Source organism: Oncorhynchus clarkii, chromosome 1 (genome assembly GCF_045791955.1).
Source record: "Oncorhynchus clarkii lewisi isolate Uvic-CL-2024 chromosome 1, UVic_Ocla_1.0, whole genome shotgun sequence".
NCBI classification, from domain to species: Eukaryota; Metazoa; Chordata; class Actinopteri; order Salmoniformes; family Salmonidae; genus Oncorhynchus; species Oncorhynchus clarkii.
Window position 1 is genome coordinate 88,458,032 of NC_092147.1, and position 23,821 is coordinate 88,481,852.

Genomic DNA, 23,821 nt, shown 5'->3' on the forward strand with positions numbered 1-23,821 from the left:
GGAAAAATCCACATTTGTAAATAGAAAGGAAAAAAAACGTGAGTCAAACAAACACTACAGTAAAGTCGAGAACACGACCAAGAGTCAGGGTGATATCCCACACGCCGGGGCTAAAGCTATGCATGCATGGCTTTGACCAGAGCAACACCACCAGGGGCAGAGGGATGTTCTCCCTATAGCCTAGAACACAAACAGACAGGGGCTCGGAATACCCACTGACTGCTCAACTCGAGCTTTCGAAGGTCCTCCCACGACACCCCCCTCCTCTCCGCGCGACTTGATGTAGCCCATTCGCATTGTGTATAACGCGACCTGTTATGGCCACCACTACTTCCGGGTTTCGGCAGTCTGGTCCATATCCACTCCTCAGTCGCGTTTCCCAACTACTCGCACCCATTGTACACAAACCAACGAGGAGTTGGCGACTGAGCACAGCATCGATCGAGGGCTGCTCCTTTAAGAAAGACTAAGCCTGAATTATCACCCCACCTCCTCCTGATCTCCTTTACAGGGCTTTTGCGTTTTAAAAAATCAACCCAGGAGCCGAGAGTGATCAAAAGAAAAACGAGTGAGCTGAATGTTTTGTGTGCATTTGACTATTCACATTAGGTGTGCTAACCCGTGGAAGCGCGGCGCGGATCATCATTCATTCCGGGCTACTTTGACAAGCCTCGGCGTTTGATTGACAGGCGTGGTGGCAAAAAGCCATGAGACTTCGCTAGTTTTGTTTTGAGGGGTATTTTCATACTGTTTTTTTTTGGAAAATAAGACTGGGGTTTCTCTCCCTATGCCACTGCCCTGGGGATAGCTCAGGCCCTATTCGCGGTTGCTTTGGACTGAACTTGAGCTGAAGAGGGCTGGCTTGAATTCATCGTTGCATTTCTCTTGCAAGAAATACGGATTCTTGAAAGATCTCGCATTTGGAATTTGCGTTTTTATTTGTTCTTCACCCTGGCCTCTTAGGGGATATATCCGAAGCGAAAGGAGAGAAGAAGAGAGGGACTAGAGGAGGGATATGGCGCAGCGGGTACGTAGCAAGACTATCCCGAAAAGTTTCACTGTAACTCCACTGTGTGAAAATGCAAAGCCATATGAACACGGTAACGTGGCCAATGACAGACGCTCGCGGCGAAACTTTACTTTCTTCTTCAAGACCCCGCTGGACCGAATTCCATGTTTTGCAGTTTTGCATCTTTGGCACAATATTACGCACGGACGCACATATTTGCTGCTTCGCGAACTAGGGACATTAGAAGTGTCATCCTATCTGCTGTTTCCAGATTAGTCTTGACAGGCCAGTTACTGGAAGAGAAACAAAGAGCAATGGAACCAAACAAACCCAAACTTTATACTTCCAAAGTCGAATTTAAATGACTTTAGTCATTTTTGTAATTCATCAAATTCATGTAAATGCTTTGAGTTTTGAATCTCTGAGTGTTTTTTGAGATTATAATTTATTATCATCTAGAGTTGCATCCTCAATTGTAGTTTATTACAAAGTAGGCCTAATAACGTTTAATTGAGTAATTTGGGTAAAAAAAACATTTTTGCATATGCTAATAAAACACATTTTTGTCATGATGTGATGACATATGATTTGATACATAGCCTAAAACCCCCGGAATACTCGACTAGATGGCATAATTTTTTAAAATCAAATGTAAGAGAGATCACACTTATTATTCAAAGACCTTTTGCTTGATGGAGAGACACACTACATCAGTACCACGCGGGTCATTTGTGCACCTCTCCACGTGTCAGGGTCTAAATGGTAGTCTTTATAATACCGTGTCACGTTCAGAGTCCACAATACATCATTAAAATCACTCATTAATTCGTTAAAGAAACAGGCCCCAACATAAATGTTGTTTTAACTTTTAGTCAACGTGTTATACAACACGTATGTCTGTGTGAAAATACATATTCAGGCACACATTTAGTATGGGCGTATGGGGATGGAAAATATGTAGACAACTTATAACTACAAATGACTTCGGTTTAAATGTTCATCTATCTATACTAGACATCTTCAATGATCATCATTATGAGAAACAGAAACATCAATTTAACTGCGTTTGTTAAATATATTAATGATGGTGTATTTGGCGTGTAATAACAGAGTAACCCATGTTACACAATTCTAATGATGCTCTAAAATGAGCAAACACTGTAATTAAAGAGACTAAATGTTGCGAAAGCCTACTATCAAATCATTCAAAATACACAAAGACGAAACATGCATGCTTGTCATCCGTTCTATCCTGCTCATATATATTTCAGTTTTTGCTATTTTAGTAGGCCTAGCTTTGGAATTAAAGATCAGATTTGAATAATGTTTTAACGAGATTATCCCTAATTTTGTTACTATTTCTTATATGGTGGTGTAAATATGTAAAATACTCTTAGAGCTACAGTTGAACTTTAAGGGTATTATATTATTGAATATAAACAAGGTCACTAAGGCCAACCTCGGTAGACTTCATTTTTTATTTATTCATTCATTGGTAGGTTACTATTTACACGTTATATTGTTGTCTGCAAAGTGCGTAAAACCACCACAGTCCTATAACTGTCCATTCAGTAGGAAACTGTGTTGTTATTGTGTATACAGTACGAAGACTTGCCCCACTACGGGATGGACGGGGTGGGTATCCCCACCACCATGTACGGCGACCCGCACGGTGCCCGCTCCATGCAGGCCGTCCACCTCAACCACGGCCCCCAGCTACACTCACACCAGTACCCGCACACAGCCCACAGCAACGCCATGCCGCCTAGCATGGGCTCGTCCGTCAACGACGCCCTGAAGAGAGATAAAGACCAGATATATGGGTAGGTGACTGTAGCTTACGGTTATATATGAGCAACTTTGTGTGGGATTTCACATGTTTTGGTTGATTTTCTTGTTGGAGTTGAAAATGTGTAGACTATTAGGCCGTGAAGAGCGGTTGGGAAAAAGTAAAATACACGTGGGATTGTTACCTGGGAATTATTGTTGTTTTGGAACTTTTTTTGTAAGAATAATTTATTGTCGAAAGTTGTGTTGACTTCTATAACTTGGCACAAAGTTGTATGCTCTTTATGTACTCAAAATATAGGCTACGATATTTGCTGACACCAAATATTATGCACCCGTGACCCTGAGACCAATAGCTACTATGTACAGCAGCACGTTTTAGGCTATATGTTTTGGAAATTAAAATTCCAATTAGTTTATTGTAGTTTTACAAGGACCTGTAATTGATTACTACATATTAATATAACTAAATGGTGTGCAATGGTCATGTTATATGGCCAATTTCGAGGAGTTTTATGTAATAAAACAGACACCCAAAATTATGCACACCCTACATTAATTTAGATGAGTTAATTAAAATTCCAAAGCATGATGTATGTACGGTGACTGAACATGTCACAAATAATTTAACTATTTTACTCAGTTCAATGAATGGTAGGCTTACTTGAGAGCGCCATATTTTTCTTAAATTCTAGACATTGGCCCTAACATTTCCAGAACGGTCATATCCGCGAATTTACAAATGAGACTAAAATGGAACAAATTGCACGTATTAAACGTTTGATATTTTCAAAGACAAAGGCAGATCTGGTCTATAGGCTTAGGAGAACATACAGTGCTGCACAAAAAAAGTACATTTTATTCAAATCATTTGACACAATTATCTGTCACTAAAAACTATATCGTTTGAATATTTTTCCTGCACTAATAGGCTATAAACGCCTTACATAAAACGGCATACACATATCACCAATTCCCAGAGCTATGCCTAGTTGTTGAGACTAGCTTATAGAACCAGTGTTGACCCCGGCCTTGTTCTCTGCGGTGACATTTGCTATTGTGTTTGATTCCATGCAGGCACCCCCTGTTCCCCCTGCTTGCACTGATTTTTGAGAAATGTGAATTAGCGACTTGCACGCCCAGAGAGCCTGGGGTCGCGGGAGGAGACGTTTGTTCATCGGAATCTTTCAATGAAGATATAGCAGTGTTTGCAAAACAGGTCGGTGAAAAAACGTTACGCGCTATTAACATAGGCTACATTATGCATACGATTATAGATGTGTGTGGCTGAGCATAAGCCTATGTTTTTAAGCTGGGTATTTTGTTAGTGTAATTAAATGTTATTGTAAAGTTTAACATTGGAAATGTTTTGAAGCGTGTGTTGTTTAGAAGTAGCCTGATAGTATTTGTTATGCCATTAACAGTAGTTTATGTTTAACGCATTGTTCAATATTGGGAATACTATTTTAATATTAAATACATTATTATTTTTCTCACGGATGTTGCCCATAAGTGTTGAAGTGTTCATGATTTTGTGGTTTTAGATTCGGGCAGAAAAGCCGTTATTTTCATCGAATCCAGAACTGGATAACCTGGTAAGACAAATATTGATTTGATTATACAAGAAGTGGGCTAAGGACTAAGAGCCAACGTGGATGTATCCAACATATCAGGGCTTGCCTTCATATTATGTCACGGTTTCTGAACACCAGACGCTGTTAGTTCAAAACGTTTCTCCAACGACTGGAGGTTGTTGTTCTTCAATCCGGATTGTTTGATTTTTATGATAGCCCTCGGTTGTCACGGTAGATAAGCATCTTTTGAGGGCCGCATTAGAAAGCTGTCAAATGGATTTGGACTACATTTCCCTCGATGGAAAGTTATTACTTGTAATGTAGTATATCTAATGCTTATGTCTGGGATAGCTTCTATTGTGTTTGATTGATTAGCCAATGTTGTAATGCCGTACGCTTATAATGTTGAATATCAGCTCGACATAAAATCAAAATTCAAAATCCAATTTAACATGAATAATTTTCTCCATTGTAGTTTCTTATATCCTATCCAGAAACATATGCCTATTTCATATTAGGACATTTTACAAGCTAATCTTTTTTTGTATTGTTATTTAAATTTTTCAGATGATTCAAGCCATTCAAGTTTTACGGTTTCATCTTCTGGAGTTGGAAAAGGTAATATCCCAGCTCCCTGTTGCTGCCTCGCCTTGTCACACTTCATAGCTATGGGCGACATTTGCATAAATGTATTTTTCTAGTCGGCTATAATTAGTGTCGAAATCAATCACGGGGCCTATTTCTCTTCCGCGTTGTAGCCTAATCACAACGCAAGCTGCTACAACTGCATGGAGCGGATATCTCTGTGACCAAATCTCTCTGAGAGCTAATAGTTTATTTTGGTGTAGATTACATACAAGGTGAATTAATTATATAATTTAAAGTATGTTATACGCGCTTTAGGTATTGGAGAATGCTAAAGGCCGAGAAAAGTAGCCCGCTGTAGCATAGATTGGCGTGACATCAGTGAGCTATTTTTGTATATGGTATATATTGATATGTTTTACCAATGGTAGCCCACTGTCCAAACAATTGATCAGTTGAAATGATTGTTAATTAACTTTCAGTAGGCCGAGTGTTGGGCTATTTTAATACAATTCAAAACATGATATAACAGAAGGGTCGTTGCAGGCTGTAGCAGCATTGTGTAGCGATGCATTTAGCCCATACAGCATGCACCATCCTCGGCATGACCAGGCGACATGCACCGGGTTGGTTCGGTGGTAATAATGGAATCACTGGAGGAAATGAAGCAGTTTACCTTAAATGTCAATCAGTCGGGTCACCCCACCACCTCCCTAATGGACACAACCTGGGGGCACTGATACATTTAACACGGGTGTTGACTAGGTTGTAGCCCGCCAGTCTTCTTGTCATTGTCAATTTTCGTTGAAGTCTCAATTTTTCTCTGTAATAAAGTTACTTCATATTTCTGGATTCGGCTGGTCACGTGGGAGCGCACAGCAACACCATGTGCTCGCCTCAACCCATTTGGACCAGGTTGTCCAAGTTGGCTTGTAGCTTTGTAGTTGCAGGCATGTGTCAGATATACAGTACCTCATGTCTTTTCTTTTGGTGTGTTTTCCTATTCTCTTTTATGTTGTTCTATAGGTACACGAACTATGTGACAATTTCTGTCACCGGTACATCAGCTGTCTGAAAGGAAAGATGCCCATCGACTTGGTGATCGACGACAGAGAGGGCGGATCAAAATCGGACAACGAGGAAATAACAAGATCATCCGGGCCTCTTGATCAGGTAATGTCACATCTCTCTCTCTCTCTCTCTCTCTCTCTCTCTCTCTCTCTACTGGGAATATTCAGCGTGGTGTCTTCTGGGTCACTTCTCCGCGAGGCGCTGTTATTTGCATACGATTAAGACCATTTTAGATTCCATCGGAATGAAAATTTCTCTGTATAATGTATCCATTATTGGCCCATTAAGGTTTGATCCGGGAACCGACCCGGGGGAGATTAGCCCGAGAAAGCATCGCCATAAACTTGACCTGCTTCTTGTCCATTTTAATTTAGCCATCTTTCCCTTTTCTTATTTTCCTCCTCCTCTCCACCACCTCTGTCTTCTAGTTTTTAATCAAAACGAAACGTCATCAGTGCATTTGTATTACCACGCAGCCACTGTGGAGAGGCCAAACGCATAGTTTGATATCTCACCGGAGGGACTGAGACCGTGGGTTTAGTTGCCTTGGATTTCCCGTTGTAGTTTACGGTTCATTAGGTGTCTTGTCAGTATTTTTCCTCAGACATGAGCGCACATTGCTTAGGCGAATAGCCCTATTCGTGACCACTTTGTGCTTTAAAGCGCGAAGACAGAGAGAGATTCCATGGCACTTGCTGAAATTACGGTTTGATTTTGAAAGCTACTTGGCAGTAGGTTAGATTAGGACAAGGCAGTAGGCTACATTAGGGCAAGGCAGTAGGCTAGATTAGGGGAATGTTTCCTATTGTGAGTCGCGGGCAGCAGCAGCGATATCAGCACATCCTTCATTATGTGCTCCACTGGCTGCTCGCTCTCGAGGGACATTGTAGTGCGCGCGCAGGCATGACCCTAATGGTCCGTATTGCCGTTAAATAATGATAACAGTAATAATGATTAGAATTATGCAAATCTATAGCCCTATCTTTTATGCGGTGGATTTTAGGCCATTAATAGCATGCTTCATTTTGTAGCCTGAATAGAGACACAGCTTTTCTTATTTCACTTAACAAAATAGGCCTATATTTTCGAAAGTTATCTCTGTTAGGGTTTTAGAGAAGAATGAATGAAGGCCCTCAGAGACATAGGCTATGGATACCGATGAAGGGAAAAAACACAAGTGGCCAAATTAAAGAGATTAGCGGCTAGGCAGATATAAAAAGTAATGAAGCGATTAGGCTAAATAATTTAAATCCGTGGACCTCCATATGGTTGAGTGGCCGGCTAGAGCTGGCGGTCTGTTGTAGTGCTCCGGAGAGAGTGGCAGCGAGCAGCTTCCATGTTCTGTGGTGAATAGCGTAGTTAGCAGGCAGTATAGCCTAGGCATCGTCATTCATGGACGAGCTGGGACCAAAATGGGAGCGACCCCCTGCCTGCCTCAAGCTTCCTCTCTCTCGCTCTCTCTCTCTCTTTCTCCGTCACCAGGCCCATATTAATGATTATGCTAATGAGGCAGATCGCCCCGCCAGATAACACTTCATTTAATTCAAAAGCAGAATTAAATAACATGATGCCAATTGTGCACTTAAGTGTTTCTTTGAACGCGTATTCTTTGGGGACCTTGTCAAAGACGTTGCGCCTAGATAGTCTGAGATATGAGTGAAACTGTGGAAGATAAAGGGGTATCGAAATATAGGCTTCGCGAACACCCTAGGGTTTGTAGGTATATGAAGCACATCATGTTGTGCTCGCGGGCAGTGATATGGTACTTTAATTGACTTTAAGATGAAGACATGCCCTATTTTAATCTAATGATGGCCTTCCTTGTAGCCTAAATATTGAGGCTAATATCATATAGGCATATAGGTTGACAGTGTCTCCGCTGTGAAGCGCATTAATATGTAAAAACTGTTCTGACAGATCTGGAATATGTCCATATCAATTAAAGTCCTGATATTTCAGAGTAAGATTATGATACAATACAAAGTAGTGCAGCTAGCCTACATTTTAGGCATATCTGCTTAATGATCCATAAACCACAAATTAACTTATCCAGAGAGCGCTGAGGGGTCTTTGGCTCAAAGATAAGACCGTTTTCAATTAAATGAAACTGCACTTGTTTTATCGCGATACTTTCCAGCTGAGCTGAATATAGGCTATGTATTTTAGTATTTTGTATTTCTTGTAGGACATTTTATGCTCTTGCGTTTGTTAGGCGGCCGTGACACCCTTAACGGATTAGCGCCGTGTGAGAATTATCTCTATCCATATGTATTGTTAATATACGCCCTGGGGCATAACGTTCAATTGGACTGGAAAAAATATAGAGAATTTGTTAACAAGAAGGAACGGAAGCTCATTTATGCACAAACCAATTTATTCCAGCGAGGGGACTGTAGCAGAAAAGGGCAAAAAAAATAGTACTTTGAATTTATTAAACTCCAGGGTCTGCGCCGAGTTACTAGCAGCTTGTGCACCCAAGCATTGAACCAATAATGTTCCGTTCCGACTCCTCCATCTTTTTTTCCTCCCCTTGTTATTTTGCTTGTCTCTTGCTTTGCGCAGGAAAGTAGCGCATGCAGGAAGGACACAGGGCGCCTCTTGTCAAAAAAAGGAGCGGATAAGAGCATTTTAGGAGAGGTGAAACAGTCATAGAGAGAGGGAGAGAGTCTGGCTGTGAAGGCTTGTGAATGTGACCAAGCCAGTTTGGGTGTGCATGTGCGTGCGTGTGTGAGAGAGCCCAGCCTGGCTACATGCTCCCTTTAAAACCCTTTTCCCCCTTCTCCCTAGAAAACTAGTTTTACCACATTTATTTGACATATTTAACCCCTTTATTTACTACACTTGACCGCAGCCTCTCCCTGCTCATTTTGACCCACTTGAAGGGTAGTCAAACATTTCCATAAATAGTTTCCTTTACTCTTCACTTTTTAATTAAGTGGTGTTCATGTGAACATAACACATTTCAAAACAACTAAAAAGTGATACACTTCTTAGCATATCGTCTAGTCTCCTCCACGGGAATAGGTGATGCTAGGAAATAATGTGCTTGCATGTTCCTAGGCTTCATCAACGCAGATTCCAACAACGACAACTAAGATTCCACACGACAACTAAGATTCCACACGACAACTAAGATTCCACACGACAACTAAGATTCCACACGACAACTAAGATTCCACACGACAACTAAGATTCCACACGACAACTAAGATTCCACACGACAGCTAAGATTCCACACGACAGCTAAGATTCCACACGACAACTAAGATTCCACACGACAACTAAGATTCCACACGACAGCTAAGATTCCACACGACAACTAAGATTCCACACGACAACTAAGATTCCACACGACAACTAAGATTCCACACGACAACTAAGATTCCACACGACAACTAAGATTCCACACGACAGCTAAGATTCCACACGACAACTAAGATTCCACACGACAGCTAAGATTCCACACGACAACTAAGATTCCACACGACAGCTAAGATTCCACACGACAGCTAAGATTCCACACGACAGCTAAGATTCCACACAACAACTAAGATTCCACACGACAGCTAAGATTCCACACGACAGCTAAGATTCCACACGACAACTAAGATTCCACACGACAATTAAGATTCCACACGACAACTAAGATTCCACACGACAACTAAGATTCCACACGACAACTAAGATTCCACACGACAGCTAAGATTCCACACGACAGCTAAGATTCCACACGACAGCTAAGATTCCACACGACAACTAAGATTCCACACGACAGCTAAGATTCCACACGACAGCTAAGATTCCACAGGACAACTAAGATTCCACACGACAACTAAAACACATAAAACTAGTATAGGAAGACAGCTCCATATTCTGTTGTTTTAAAGTCCTTCAGTCATACATGCAGACGTGGCCCATGTATACATATCCCCACCCAGGGCTTAATCTCTTCTCTGTGTTGTTGATGACATGGTGCTTGTTGCCTTGCCGATTGCATACGTATTTGCCTAGCCCACACATGGCTCTCCACTGCTCCGAGTGAGCAACGAGATGGGAGGTCGTTCCAGCCACCGCGTCACAGCAGCAGCTAGCGCTCCGTTTGCACAGTTGTCTTTAATTGCAGAGAAGCAGGAGGAAGGTGCGCAGCAAATCTGCTAATGAACTTTGTGACAAGCTCAGAGAGTGGAAAACTGCTGCACCCTATTCCCTATTTAGTGCACTACTTTTTTCCAGGGTCCAAAGGGCTCTGTTCAAATGTAGTGCACTATGTAGGGAATAGGGTGCCACTTGGGTGGCATCCCCAGGCTGTCTAGATGCTGTGATAATAACGCTGTGGACACTGCATCTGGTGAGCTCTTCTCCTCTATTGTGCCCTCCATCCTGAAGTGGGGATCATTGTGCCCTCCATCCTGAAGTGGGGATCATTGTGCCCTCCATCCTGAAGTGGGGATCATTGTGCCCTCCATCCTGAAGTGGGGTTCATTGTGCCCTCCATCCTGAAGTGGGGTTCATTGTGCCCTCCATCCTGAAGTGGGGTTCATTGTGCCCTCCATCCTGAAGTGGGGTTCATTGTGCCCTCCATCCTGAAGTGGGGTTCATTGAAATGACCCTTGTTTTTTCTTCCTATTTCCAGAGTGGTTCTAGAATGATTGAAAAGGAACATGCTCATTGGTCATATTGTTTGGAATGGGTTGAAGAGCGCTTTGAGCCAGTGTATGCAAATTCTGATAGCATAAGGACTTTGATTTAGATACGTTTTGTGAGTGTATACATAAATACAACCCTGAAGGTTAAGAAACATAGTGTCATTAGAAGTAAGACAAACACATGGTATTAACTGGTGTGTATTCAGGCCCAATTGAGACCAGAGTCTCATTCCCAATGCTGACCTGAGTACAAACATTTTTTATCACAAACAGGAAGTACAATTAACATTCCAAATAAAACAAGAAGAATAACAATTACTTAAAAACCACAACCTCAACACCACAACCTCAACACCACAACCTCAACACCACAACCTCAACACCACAACCTCAACACCACAACCTCAACACCACAACCTCAACACTACAACCTCAACACCACAACCTCAACACCACAACCTCAACACCACAACCTCAACACCACAACCTCAACACCACAACCTCAACACCACAACCTCAACACCACAACCTCAACACCACAACCTCAACGCCACAACTACAACACCACAACCTCAACACCACAACCTCAACGCCACAACCTCAACACCACAACCTCAACACCACAACCTCAACACCACAACCACAACACCACAACCTCAATACCACAACCTCAACACCACAACCTCAACGCCACAACCTCAACACCACAACCTCAACACCACAACCTCAACACCACAACCTCAACACCACAACCACAACACCACAACCTCAACACCACAACCACAACACCACAACCTCAACACCACAACCTCAACACCACAACCTCAACACCACAACCTCAACACCACAACGCCACAACCTCAACGCCACAACCTCAACGCCACAACCTCAACGCCACAACCTCAACGCCACAACCTCAACGCCACAACCTCAACGCCACAACCTCAACGCCACAACCTCAACGCCACAACCTCAACGCCACAACCTCAACGCCACAACCTCAACGCCACAACCTCAACGCCACAACCTCAACGCCACAACCTCAACGCCACAACCTCAACGCCACAACCTCAACGCCACAACCTCAACACCACAACCTCAACACCACAACCTCAACACCACAACCTCAACGCCACAACCTCAATGCCACAACCTCAACGCCACAACCACAACACCACAACCTCAACACCACAACCTCAACACCACAACCTCAATGCCACAACCTCAATGCCACAACCTCAACACCACAACCTCAACACCACAACCTCAACACCACAACCTCAACACCACAACCACAACGCCACAACCTCAACGCCACAACCTCAACGCCACAACCACAACACCACAACCACAACACCACAACCACAACACCACAACCTCAACACCACAACCTCAACGCCACAACCTCAACGCCACAACCTCAACGCCACAACCTCAACGCCACAACCTCAACACCACAACCACAACTCCACAACCTCAACGCCACAACCTCAACACCACAACCTCAATACCACAACTACAACCTCAACACCACAACCTCAACACCACAATAGAACTAAAGGAGGATTTACCTAAATTTGTGGAGACCAGAGGGACCTCAAGAATGAACCAATCCTGCGAGCGGGTTTGGTAGCTCATTCTCTTATAGGTTAGCAGCAAAGTTAGGTAAGTTGGAAGCTTGTGTAGCGGAGCTTTGGAAACAAAGAATAGCAGTAATGAAGTGACCTGTGGGACTTCAATGAGGAGCAGCCGACCTTTTGATACAGGAAGCAGTGGTGATTATTGAAACTGTCATCTGTGGGACTTCAATGAGGACCAGTACAAAAGTATTCAAGACTGTCACCTGTGAAAAACATGTATATCGTGTTTGAGGCTTCTCTCCGTGGACAGTCGTCAGTGTTTGGCTAGAGAGCACCCGGCCACAGTAACACACGGCCATCTTTCCTCCACAATAAAGCCCAGGTTCTCTGGCTTCTCCTCCACAGGGCCTTGTTCCCAGGTGCCTTCCACCCAGCTGTGTTTGTGTGTGTCTTTTGTGTGTGTGTGTGTGTGTGTGTGTGAGAGAGACCTAGCAGTGTTAGTTTAGGTTACTCCCGTGGTTATCTGGCTGACCCCTAGTGACCCCTTGGGCATGCTGTGACTCAATGGAAAGCCTGACCAGTGACCACTGGGACACACACACACACACACACACACACACACACACACACACACACACACACACACACACACACCTCTCTGAGGGGGCGCTAGTAGTTCTGTAATCATCATGTTGCTCACTATAGTTAATCTATATCTGCTGCTGTCCGTTCAGTATGGATCAAAATACACAAGGCCAACACTCTCCATCTCTCTCTCTCTCTAAGCCCCCCCCTTCTCTGTCTATCTCCTTCTGTCTCTCTCTCTCTGTGTCCCCCTTCTCTGTCTATCTCCTTCTGTCTCTCTCTCTCTCTCTCTCTGTCCCCCTTCTCTGTCTATCTCCTTCTGTCTCTCTCTCTCGCTGTCCCCCCCTTCTCTGTCTATCTCCTTCTGTCTCTCTCTCTCTGTCCCCCCCTTCTCTGTCTATCTCCTTCTGTCTCTCTCTCTCTCCTTCTGTCTATCTCCTTCTGTCTCTCTCTCTCTCTCTGTCCCCCCTTCTCTGTCTATCTCCATCTGTCTCTCTCTCTCTCTCTCTCTCTCTCTCTCTGTCCCCCCCTTCTCTGTCTATCTCCATCTGTCTCTCTCTCTCTCTCTCTCTCTCTCTGTCCCCCCTTCTCTGTCTATCTCCATCTGTCTCTCTCTCTCTCTCTCTCTCGCTCTCTCTCTCTCTGTCCCCCCCTTCTCTGTCTATCTCCATCTGTCTCTCTCTCTCTCTCTCTCTCTCTCTCTCTCTCTGTCCCCCCCTTCTCTGTCTATCTCCTTCTGTAAGCAACAATCTCCCCTGTTCTTCAAAACAAACTTTGGATTATTCCACTGATTGTCAGTAATAGCTGGGCTTTGTAGTTGAAAAGAGGGGCTTTAACCCTCTCCTGCCCCCCTATTCCCCCCCCCCCCCCCGCCTAGTCCTTTCCATTAGAAGTGAATGTGGTGCTGCTGTGGACGATTCAACAAGTGATACAAAGAGTTGACCACGTGACCTGTGTGGGTTTCTTGTCCTCTTTTATAGTGCTGGAATAACAAGTAGGGTGTGATTCCATGAAGGAATCAGAAACAGAGGAACAGGCCCCACTTCAAACAATATCTCAATGAATATAGAAAGGACTTTTAAAACAGGGCAGTAAAAATACACCATTTTACTGGCATTTGCTTTTAAAGACCATCGATAAGATAGATTGTTTAGTGTTGTAATCGTTACTGTCTTAGTGATTATAGTGTAGTAAATGGCAACCATAATCTACCGGTTTCTGTTATCTTGTAAGTCTTCAGCTTCTTCCTTGAAGTTATTTTCTCAGGCTGCTGTCCCTCTCTCTGGTGCCAAGTGGTTTTAGAGCTAAACCAACAATAACCTGGTTTAACACGTGTGTACTCAGTTAATGGAAAGTTCCTTTCCTCCTCAACCCCCCCCCTCCCTCTGCCCCCCCATGGGTCTTTCACAATAGGTCTGTGACTAACTCAGGTCTCTAAGGGATTCAATAAGAGCATCTCACTGGTATAGCAGGGTCCAGTTCATTAGGCACCACACGGAAGAAACACGGAGGGATTATCAGGACTGGTCCAATAAGAAACACTCATTTTTACGTTTTCTGTTGCAAAATGTTTCTAAGATGTTTTCCGTTGTGTTTAACTAATGAACCCAGTTGAGTTCTGCTAAAGGACGACACCTATTATTACCTGTCAACTATCCTGTGTCTTCTCCACTTGTAGTGCTGATTACACACACAGAGACTATACAACTATCCTGTGTCTTCTTCACTTGTAGTGCTGATTACACACACAGAGACTATACAACTATCCTGTGTCTTCTCCACTTGTAGTGCTGATTACACACAGAAAAACCTCGTTGTTTTGGGACTGGATCTGGAGGAGCCCTTGAGCTGGTGTAGTTTTCTGGTTGAGTCTCACGACTAGGTAAACAAAAACACTTTGTTGCCGATGCCAAAGATCCATATTACCATCCTTGATCCATTTTCTGAAGCCGCCTGCATAGAAGCAAATAGACGGCTAATGTAAAAGCTGGTAATTAAGTCAAACATGTAATTAGGCCTATCCTTGATTGGCTTATATGGTTAGTTAGCTCACCAGTTTGAAAAGGCAGCAGAATATACCTGTAGGCTATTGCACAAAGATTATACTTTGCTTGCTCAAGAGACCAAAACCAGTTAGATTCCTTCCACACACGCAGGCATGCACACACAAAGAGAAGGAGATGAGAGGAGAGGACGGGGGAAGGGAAGGAGAGGGAACGAGAGGAGAGGGGACGAGAGAAGAGGAGCAGAGGAGAGGGAAGGAGAGGGGACGAGAGGAGAGGAGGAGAGGGAAGGAGAGGCGAGGAGGAGAGAGGAGAGGAGAAGAAGAGATGAGAGGGGAAGATAGGAGAGGAGAGGAGAGGGGAAGATAGGAGAGGAGTCAATTGGTAAGTCAGTAAACTTGACAGGTTATCATACTGTCCTTTATCTCCCCACGGGAGAAAACAAAACAAACAACCATTTACAATGGGCAATCTTTACCCTCTCTCTCGCTCTCTCTCTCTCTCTCTCTCTCGCTCTCGCTCTCGCTCTCGCTCTCGCTCTCGCTCTCTATCTCTATCTCTATCTCTATCTCTATCTCTATCTCTATCTCTATCTCTATCTCTATCTCTATCTCTATCTCTATCTCTCTCTCTCTCACCATCAAAACTCAGTTCAGGTGGATCAGAGATTGCATCATTCAGGGTGTTGCTTTGGAATGCTGGGAGCCTCAACTATCTGTCATTCTCTGGTGACACACGGCATTCCTTTAGATGCAAACCTTTTCCTTTTTCAAAAAACAAGCAGCATGGTTTATGTTCCGAATGGCATCTTATTCCCTATGTAGTGCACTACTTTATACCAGAGCCCTATGTAGTGCACTGCTTTATACCAGAGCCCTATGTAGTGCACTACTTTATACCAGAGCCCTATGTAGTGCACTACTTTATACCAGAGCCCTATGTAGTGCACTGCTTTATACAAGAGCCCTATGTAGTGCACTACTTTATACCAGAGCCCTATGTAGTGCACTACTTTATACCAGAGCCCTATGTAGTGCACTACTTTATACCAGAGCCCTATGTAGTGCACTACTTTATACCAGAGCCCTATGTAGTGCACTACTTTATACCAGGGCCCTATGTAGTACACTACTTTATACCAGAGACCTATGTAGTGCACTACTTTATACCAGAGCCCTATGTAGTGCACTACTTTATACCAGAGGCCTATGTAGTACACTACTTTATACCAGAGCCCTATGTAGTACACTACTTTATACCAGAGACCTATGTAGTGCACTACTTTATACCAGAGCCCTATGTAGTACACTACTTTATACCAGAGCCCTATGTAGTGCACTACTTTATACCAGGGCCCTATGTAGTACACTACTTTATACCAGAGACCTATGTAGTGCACTACTTTATACCAGAGACCTATGTAGTACACTACTTTATACCAGAGCCCTATGTAGTGCACTACTTTATACCAGGGCCCTATGTAGTACACTACTTTATACCAGAGACCTATGTAGTGCACTACTTTATACCAGAGCCCTATGTAGTGCACTACTTTATACCAGAGGCCTATGTAGTACACTACTTTATACCAGAGCCCTATGTAGTACACTACTTTATACCAGAGGCCTATGTAGTGCACTACTTTATACCAGAGCCCTATGTAGTGCACTACTTTATACCAGAGGCCTATGTAGTACACTACTTTATACCAGAGGCCTATGTAGTGCACTACTTTATACCAGAGGCCTATGTAGTGCACTACTTTATACCAGAGCCCTATGTAGTGCACTGCTTTATACCATAGCCCTATGTAGTGCACTACTTTATACCAGAGCCCTATGTAGTACACTACATTATACCATAGCCCTATGTAGTTCACTACTTTATACCATAGCCCTATGTAGTACACTACTTTATACCAGAGCCCTATGTAGTACACTACTTTATACCAGAGCCCTATGTAGTACACTACTTTATACCAGAGCCCTATGTAACACTACTTTATACCAGAGCCCTATGTAGTACACTACTTTATACCAGAGCCCTATGTAACACTACTTTATACCAGAGCCCTATGTAACACTACTTTATACCAGAGCCCTATGGGCTGGATGTAAGGTGAGCAATAGAGTTAACACAATAACAAACAAAGCAAAACACACTGACTGAAGCATTGTGGGGGACGGATGGAGGATCCCAACTGTCATCTTTGATTCAGGTGTATCAGTGGGTCAGAGAGTTATTTAGTTATTCAGTAGGTCAGAGAGTTATTTAGTTATTCAGTAGGTCAGAGAGTTATTTAGTTATTCAGTAGGTCAGAGAGTTATTCAGTGGGTCAGAGAGTTATTTAGTTATTCAGTGGGTCAGAGAGTTATTTAGTTATTCAGTAGGTCAGAGAGTTATTCAGTGGGTCAGAGAGTTATTTAGTTATTCAGTAGGTCAGAGTTATTTAGTTATTCAGTGGGTCAGAGAGTTATTTAGTTATTCAGTAGGTCAGAGAGTTATTTCGTTATTCAGTAGGTCAGAGAGTTATTTAGTTATTCAGTAGGTCAGAGAGTTATTTAGTTATTCAGTAGGTCAGAGAGTTATTTAGTTATTCAGTAGGTCAGAGAGTTATTCAGTTATTCAGTGTGTCAGAGAGTTATTTAGTTATTCAGTGGGTCAGAGAGTGATTTAGTTATTCAGTAGGTCAGAGAGTTATTTTGTTATTCAGTGGGTCAGAGAGTTATTCAGTTATTCAGTAGGTCAGAGAGTTATTTAGTTATTCAGTAGGTCAGAGAGTTATTTAGTTATTCAGTAGGTCAGAGAGTTATTCAGTTATTCAGTGGGTCATAGAGTTATTTAGTTATTCAGTGGGTCAGATAGTTATTTAGTTATTCAGTAGGTCAGAGAGTTATTTTGTTATTCAGTGGGTCAGAGAGTTATTCAGTTATTCAGTAGGTCAGAGAGTTATTTAGTTATTCAGTGGGTCAGAGAGTTATTTAGTTATTCAGTGGGTCAGAGAGTTATTTAGTTATTCAGTGGGTCAGAGAGTTATTTAGTTATTCAGTAGGTCAGAGAGTTATTTAGTTATTCAGTGGGTCAGAGAGTTATTCAGTTATTCAGTGGGTCAGAGAGTTATTTAGTTATTCAGTAGGTCAGAGCGTTATTTAGTGGGTCAGAGAGTTATTTAGTGGGTCAGAGAGTTATTCAGTAGGTCAGAGAGTTATTTAGTTATTCAGTAGGTCAGAGAGTTATTTAGTTATTCAGTGGGTCAGAGAGTTATTCAGTTATTCAGTGGGTCAGAGAGTTATTTAGTTATTCAGTAGGTCAGAGCGTTATTTAGTGGGTCAGAGAGTTATTTAGTGGGTCAGAGAGTTATTCAGTGGGTCAGAGAGTTATTCAGTAGGTCAGATAGTTATTCAGTGGGTCAGAGAGTTATTCAGTTATTCAGTAGGTCAGAGCGTTATTTAGTGGGTCAGAGAGTTATTCAGTGCGCCAGAGAGTTATTCAGTGCGCCAGAGAGTTATTCAGTGGGTCAGAGAGTTATTCAGTGGGTTAGAGAGTTATTTAGTTATTCAGTGGGTCAGAGAGTTATTTAGTTATTCAGTGGGTCAGAGAGTTATTTAGTTATTCAGTAGGTCAGAGCGTTATTTAGTGGGTCAGAGAGTTATTCAGTGCGCCAGAGAGTTATTCAGTGCGCCAGAGAGTTATTCAGTGGGTCAGAGAGTTATTCAGTGGGTCAGATAGTTATTCAGTGGGTCAGAGAGTTATTAAGTGGGTCAGAGAGTTATTCAGTGGGTCAGAGAGTTATTCAGTGGGTCAGAGAGTTATTTAGTTATTCAGTGGGTCAGAGAGTTATTTAGTTATTCAGTGTGTCAGAGAGTTATTTAGTGGGTCAGAGAGTTATTTAGTTATTCAGTAGGTCAGAGAGTTATTCAGTAGGTCAGAGAGTTATTTAGTTATTCAGTGGGTCAGAGAGTTATTTAGTTATTCAGTGGGTCAGAGAGTTATTCAGTGGGTCAGAGTTATTTAGTTATTCTGTAGGTCAGAGAGTTATTCAGTGGGTCAGAGAGTTATTTAGTTATTCAGTGGGTCAGAGAGTTATTTAGTTATTCAGTAGGTCAGAGTTATTTAGTTATTCAGTAGCTCAGAGAGTTATTCAGTGGGTCAGAGAGTTATTTAGTTATTCATTGGGTCAGAGAGTTATTTAGTTATTCAGTGGGTCAGAGAGTTATTTAGTTATTCAGTAGGTCAGAGTTATTTAGTTATTCAGTAGGTCAGAGAGTTATTCAGTGGGTCAGAGAGTTATTTAGTTATTCAGTAGGTCAGAGAGTTATTTAGTTATTCAGTGGGTCAGAGTGTTATTTAGTGGGTCAGATAGTTATTTAGTTATTCAGTGGGTCAGAGAGTTATTTAGTTATTCAGTGGGTCAGAGAGTTATTCAGTAGGTCAGAGAGTTATTTAGTTATTCAGTGGGTCAGAGTGTTATTCAGTTATTCAGTAGGTCAGAGTTATTCAGTGTGTCAGAGAGTTATTTAGTTATTCAGTAGGTCAGAGAGTTATTTAGTTATTCAGTGTGTCAGAGAGTTATTTAGTTATTCAGTAGGTCAGAGAGTTATTTAGTTATTCAGTGTGTCAGAGAGTTATTTAGTTATTCAGTGGGTCAGAGAGTTATTTAGTTATTCAGTAGGTCAGAGTTATTTAGTTATTCAGTAGCTCAGAGAGTTATTCAGTGGGTCAGAGAGTTATTTAGTTATTCAGTAGGTCAGAGAGTTATTTAGTTATTCATTGGGTCAGAGAGTTATTTAGTTATTCAGTGGGTCAGAGAGTTATTTAGTTATTCAGTAGGTCAGAGTTATTTAGTTATTCAGTAGGTCAGAGAGTTATTCAGTGGGTCAGAGAGTTATTTAGTTATTCAGTAGGTCAGAGAGTTATTTAGTTATTCAGTAGGTCAGAGAGTTATTTAGTTATTCAGTGGGTCAGAGTGTTATTTAGTGGGTCAGATAGTTATTTAGTTATTCAGTGGGTCAGAGAGTTATTTAGTTATTCAGTGGATCAGAGAGTTATTCAGTAGGTCAGAGAGTTATTTAGTTATTCAGTGGGTCAGAGTGTTATTCAGTTATTCAGTAGGTCAGAGTTATTCAGTGTGTCAGAGAGTTATTTAGTTATTCAGTAGGTCAGAGAGTTATTTAGTTATTCAGTGTGTCAGAGAGTTATTTAGTTATTCAGTAGGTCAGAGAGTTATTTAGTTATTCAGTGTGTCAGAGAGTTATTTAGTTATTCAGTAGGTCAGAGAGTAATTTAGTTATTCAGTGGGTCAGAGTGTTATTCAGTTATTCAGTGGGTTAGAGAGTTATTTAGTTATTCAGTGGGTCAGAGAGTTATTTAGTTATTCAGTAGGTCAGAGAGTTATTTAGTTATTCAGTGGGTCAGAGAGTTATTTAGTTATTCAGTGGGTCAGAGAGTTATTTAGTTATTCAGTGTGTCAGAGAGTTATTTAGTTATTCAGTAGGTCAGAGAGTTATTTAGTTATTCAGTGTGTCAGATAGTTATTTAGTTATTCAGTGTGTCAGAGAGTTATTTAGTGGGTCAGAGAGTTATTTAGTTATTCAGTAGGTCAGAGAGTTATTCAGTAGGTCAGAGAGTTATTTAGTTATTCAGTGGGTCAGAGAGTTATTTAGTTATTCAGTGGGTCAGAGAGTTATTCAGTGGGTCAGAGAGTTATTTAGTTATTCTGTAGGTCAGAGAGTTATTCAGTGGGTCAGAGAGTTATTTAGTTATTCAGTGGGTCAGATAGTTATTCAATTGGGTCAGAGAGTTATTTAGTTATTCAGTGGGTCAGATAGTTATTCAGTGGGTCAGAGAGTTATTTTGTTATTTGTGTGCGTGTGCGTGTGTGCGTGTGCGTGTGTGCGTGTGTGTGTGTGGTGTGTGTGTGTGTGTGTGTGTGTTATTCACATGATCATCTCAGACAGTAACATGCGTGGTGTGAATATACACATCATCATGGAACATATTTTCTCGAGGGGCGAAACAGGACAGACAAGCCTCCACCATGTTCTTTACTGTTGTAAATGCTTTGGTAACCCCAAGATTTCTTGCATGAGCGCTTGTTTAATAAGAGGCATGCTGGCGGTCTCTCTCTCTCTCTGTGAGAAAGGCAAGCTCTTCCTGAGTCTAAGACCTGGCACAATGAAAATGCGTTGAATTGGAATGCTTTACAGATCACAGCCAAATCTGAATTTCCAGCAGGGAAAATCTTTTCATGGTGAATTAAGTCATGGCGGTGGAGAAACAATTTGTAATGAAGAAAGTTATGTATAGATCCCAAACAGTTCTCCCTCCCTAGGCTGGGCACACAGTGGTGACACCACAGAGTTCTCCCTCCCTAGGCTGGGCACACAGTGGTGACACCACAGAGTTCTCCCTCCCTAGGCTGGGCACACAGTGGTGACACCACAGAGTTCTCCCTCCCCAGGCTGGGCACACAGTGGTGACACCACAGAGTTCTCCCTCCCTAGGCTGGGCACACAGTGGTGACACCACAGAGTTCTCCCTCCCTAGGCTGGGCACACAGTGGTGACACCACAGAGTTCTCCCTCCCTAGGCTGGGCACACAGTGGTGACACCACAGGAAGGAAAATGATGTGGATATATTGAAGCAACATCTCAAGACATCAGTCAGGAAGTTAAAGCTTGGTTTCAAATGGATCTTCCAAATGGACATTGACCCCAAGCATACTTCCAAAGTTGTGGCAAAATGGCTTATTACGGACAACAAAGTCAAGGTATTGGAGTGGCCATCACAAAGCCCTGACCTCAATCCTATAGAAAATATGTGGGCAGAACGAAAAAAGTGTGTGTGAGCAAGGAGGCCTACAAACCTGACTCAGTTACACCAGCTCTATCAGGAGGAATTGGCCAAAATTCACCCACCTTATTGTGGAAAACCTAAACAATTGAAAGGCAATGCTACCAAATACTAATTGAGTGTATGTAAACTTCTGACCTACTGGGAATGTGATGAAAAAAATAAAAGCTGAAATAAATAATTCTCTCTACTATTATTCTGACATTTCACATTCTTAAAATAAAGTGGTGATCCTAACTGACCTAAGACAGGGAATTTTTACTAGGATTAAATGTCAGGAATTGTGAAAGAATGAATGTATTTGGCTAAGGTGTATGTAAACTAAACTTCCCACTACTACTGTAGGTGCTTATGAGTGTCCAAAGCTACTGTTTTGAAACGGTATAGCTTGGGGTACGAGTGGAAAGAGCTAATGGAATTGGATGTATATCATTTCCTTTGTACTTTTACTCAAATATGACCATGTCTACTTCTTCCACCACTGCTGCTCACCAGCCTGGTGTTAGTATCTTCTTTCCCTCTGTTTATGCACTTAGTTATTGACCTTGTCTTTTCTGTCCAGGCCTGGCCTCTCCAGTGTTTGAGTTGTCTTATAATGGGGGGCGGGGTGTTGTTGTATTAGTTGTGTGTTGTGATCTCAGTAGTGAACCTCACTGTGCTGTTTTGGCCCAGGCTTCTCAACCCAGCGTTGTTGGTGTGTGTGTGTGTTCTGATCTGTCCTAGACCAGGCTAGTCGGCCCAGTGTTGTTGGTGTGTGTGTGTGTGTGTGTGTGTGTTCTGTTCTGTCCTAGACCAGGCTAGTCGGCCCAGCGTTATTGGTGTGTGTGTGTGTTCTGTTCTGTCCTAGACCAGGCTAGTCGGCCCAGCGTTATTGGTGTGTGTGTGTGTGTGTGTGTGTGTGTTCTGTTCTGTCCTAGACCAGGCTAGTCGGCCCAGCGTTATTGGTGTGTGTGTGTGTGTGTGTGTTCTGTTCTGTCCTAGACCAGGCTAGTCGGCCCAGCGTTATTGGTGTGTGTGTGTTCTGATCTGTCCTAGACCAGGCTAGTCGGCCCAGCGTTATTGGTGTGTGTGTGTGTGTGTGTGTGTGCTGTTCTGTTCTGTCCTAGACCAGGCTAGTCGGCCCAGCGTTATTGGTGTGTGTGTGTGCTGTTCTGTTCTGTCCTAGACCAGGCTAGTCGGCCCAGCGTTATTGGTGTGTGTGTGTGTGTTCTGATCTGTCCTAGACCAGGCTAGTCAACCGAGCGTTGTTGGTGTGTGTGTGTGTTCTGATCTGTCCTAGACCAGGCTAGTCGGCCCAGTGTTGTTGGTGTGTGTGTGTTCTGCTCTGTCCTAGACCAGGCTAGTCGGCCCAGCGTTTTTGGTGTGTGTGTGTGTGTGTGTGTATTCTGTTCTGTCCTAGACCAGGCTAGTCGGCCCAGCGTTATTGGTGTGTGTGTGTGTGTTCTGTTCTGTCCTAGACCAGGCTAGTCGGCCCAGCGTTATTGGTGTGTGTGTTTGTGTTTGTGTGTGTGTGTGTGTGTGTGTGCGTTTTTGGTGTGTGTGTGTGCTGTTCTGTTCTGTCCTAGACCAGGTTAGTCAGCCCAGCGTTTTTGGTGTGTGTGTGTGTTCTGTTCTGTTCTGTCCTAGACCAGGTTAGTCAGCCCAGCGTTTTTGGTGTGTGTGTGTGTGTTCTGTTCTGTCCTAGACCAGGTTAGTCAGCCCAGCGTTTTTGGTGTGTGTGTGTGTTCTGTTCTGTCCTAGACCAGGCTAGTCGGCCCAGCGTTTTTGGTGTGTGTGTGTGTGTTCTGTTCTGTCCTAGTCCAGGCTAGTCGGCACACCCTTTCCTAGGGGGCCGTGCTTCAACCTCCCATCTCCCACAAGGTAGCCTGCTCTCTCTCGTTTGTTCAATAACAATTCATGCAATAGTTTGCCATTTCCACCCCTATTGTAATTATATTTTCAAGTGGGATTTGTTGGTGAATGTAAAAAGCACAACATGGTTTTAGTTATGTTTAGTTATGTTTTGGTGCTTGGCATTCTGAGTCCCTGGGGTACTGTAGTGTTCATTTATCCTCAGTTGACTTCTGAATAAACAAGTGTTCTCTCTATTTTATAAAGCACCAAGTACTGTGTCATAGAGAGGGAGAG

General features: G+C 42.7%; 1 protein-coding gene across 4 annotated transcripts in view; it reads left to right on the forward strand.

Moving 5' to 3' along the window:
- Positions 1-329: 329 nt before the first annotated feature.
- LOC139413726 (homeobox protein Meis1) overlaps positions 330-23,821 on the forward strand; it is a 171,696-nt gene continuing 148,204 nt past the window's right edge. For 2 of the 4 annotated variants that reach the window (XM_071161453.1, XM_071161432.1), the window contains exons 1-6: positions 344-568; positions 2,612-2,832; positions 3,875-4,016; positions 4,342-4,392; positions 4,939-4,989; positions 5,983-6,129. In XM_071161453.1, coding sequence (XP_071017554.1) covers positions 2,636-2,832; positions 3,875-4,016; positions 4,342-4,392; positions 4,939-4,989; positions 5,983-6,129 — 588 coding nt within the window. In that variant the 5' untranslated portion in view covers positions 344-568; positions 2,612-2,635. Of the gene's footprint in view, positions 1,028-2,611; positions 2,833-3,874; positions 4,017-4,341; positions 4,393-4,938; positions 4,990-5,982; positions 6,130-23,821 lie in introns of all 4 variants that reach the window. The other 2 variants (XM_071161444.1, XM_071161425.1) reach the window with 2 other exon arrangements.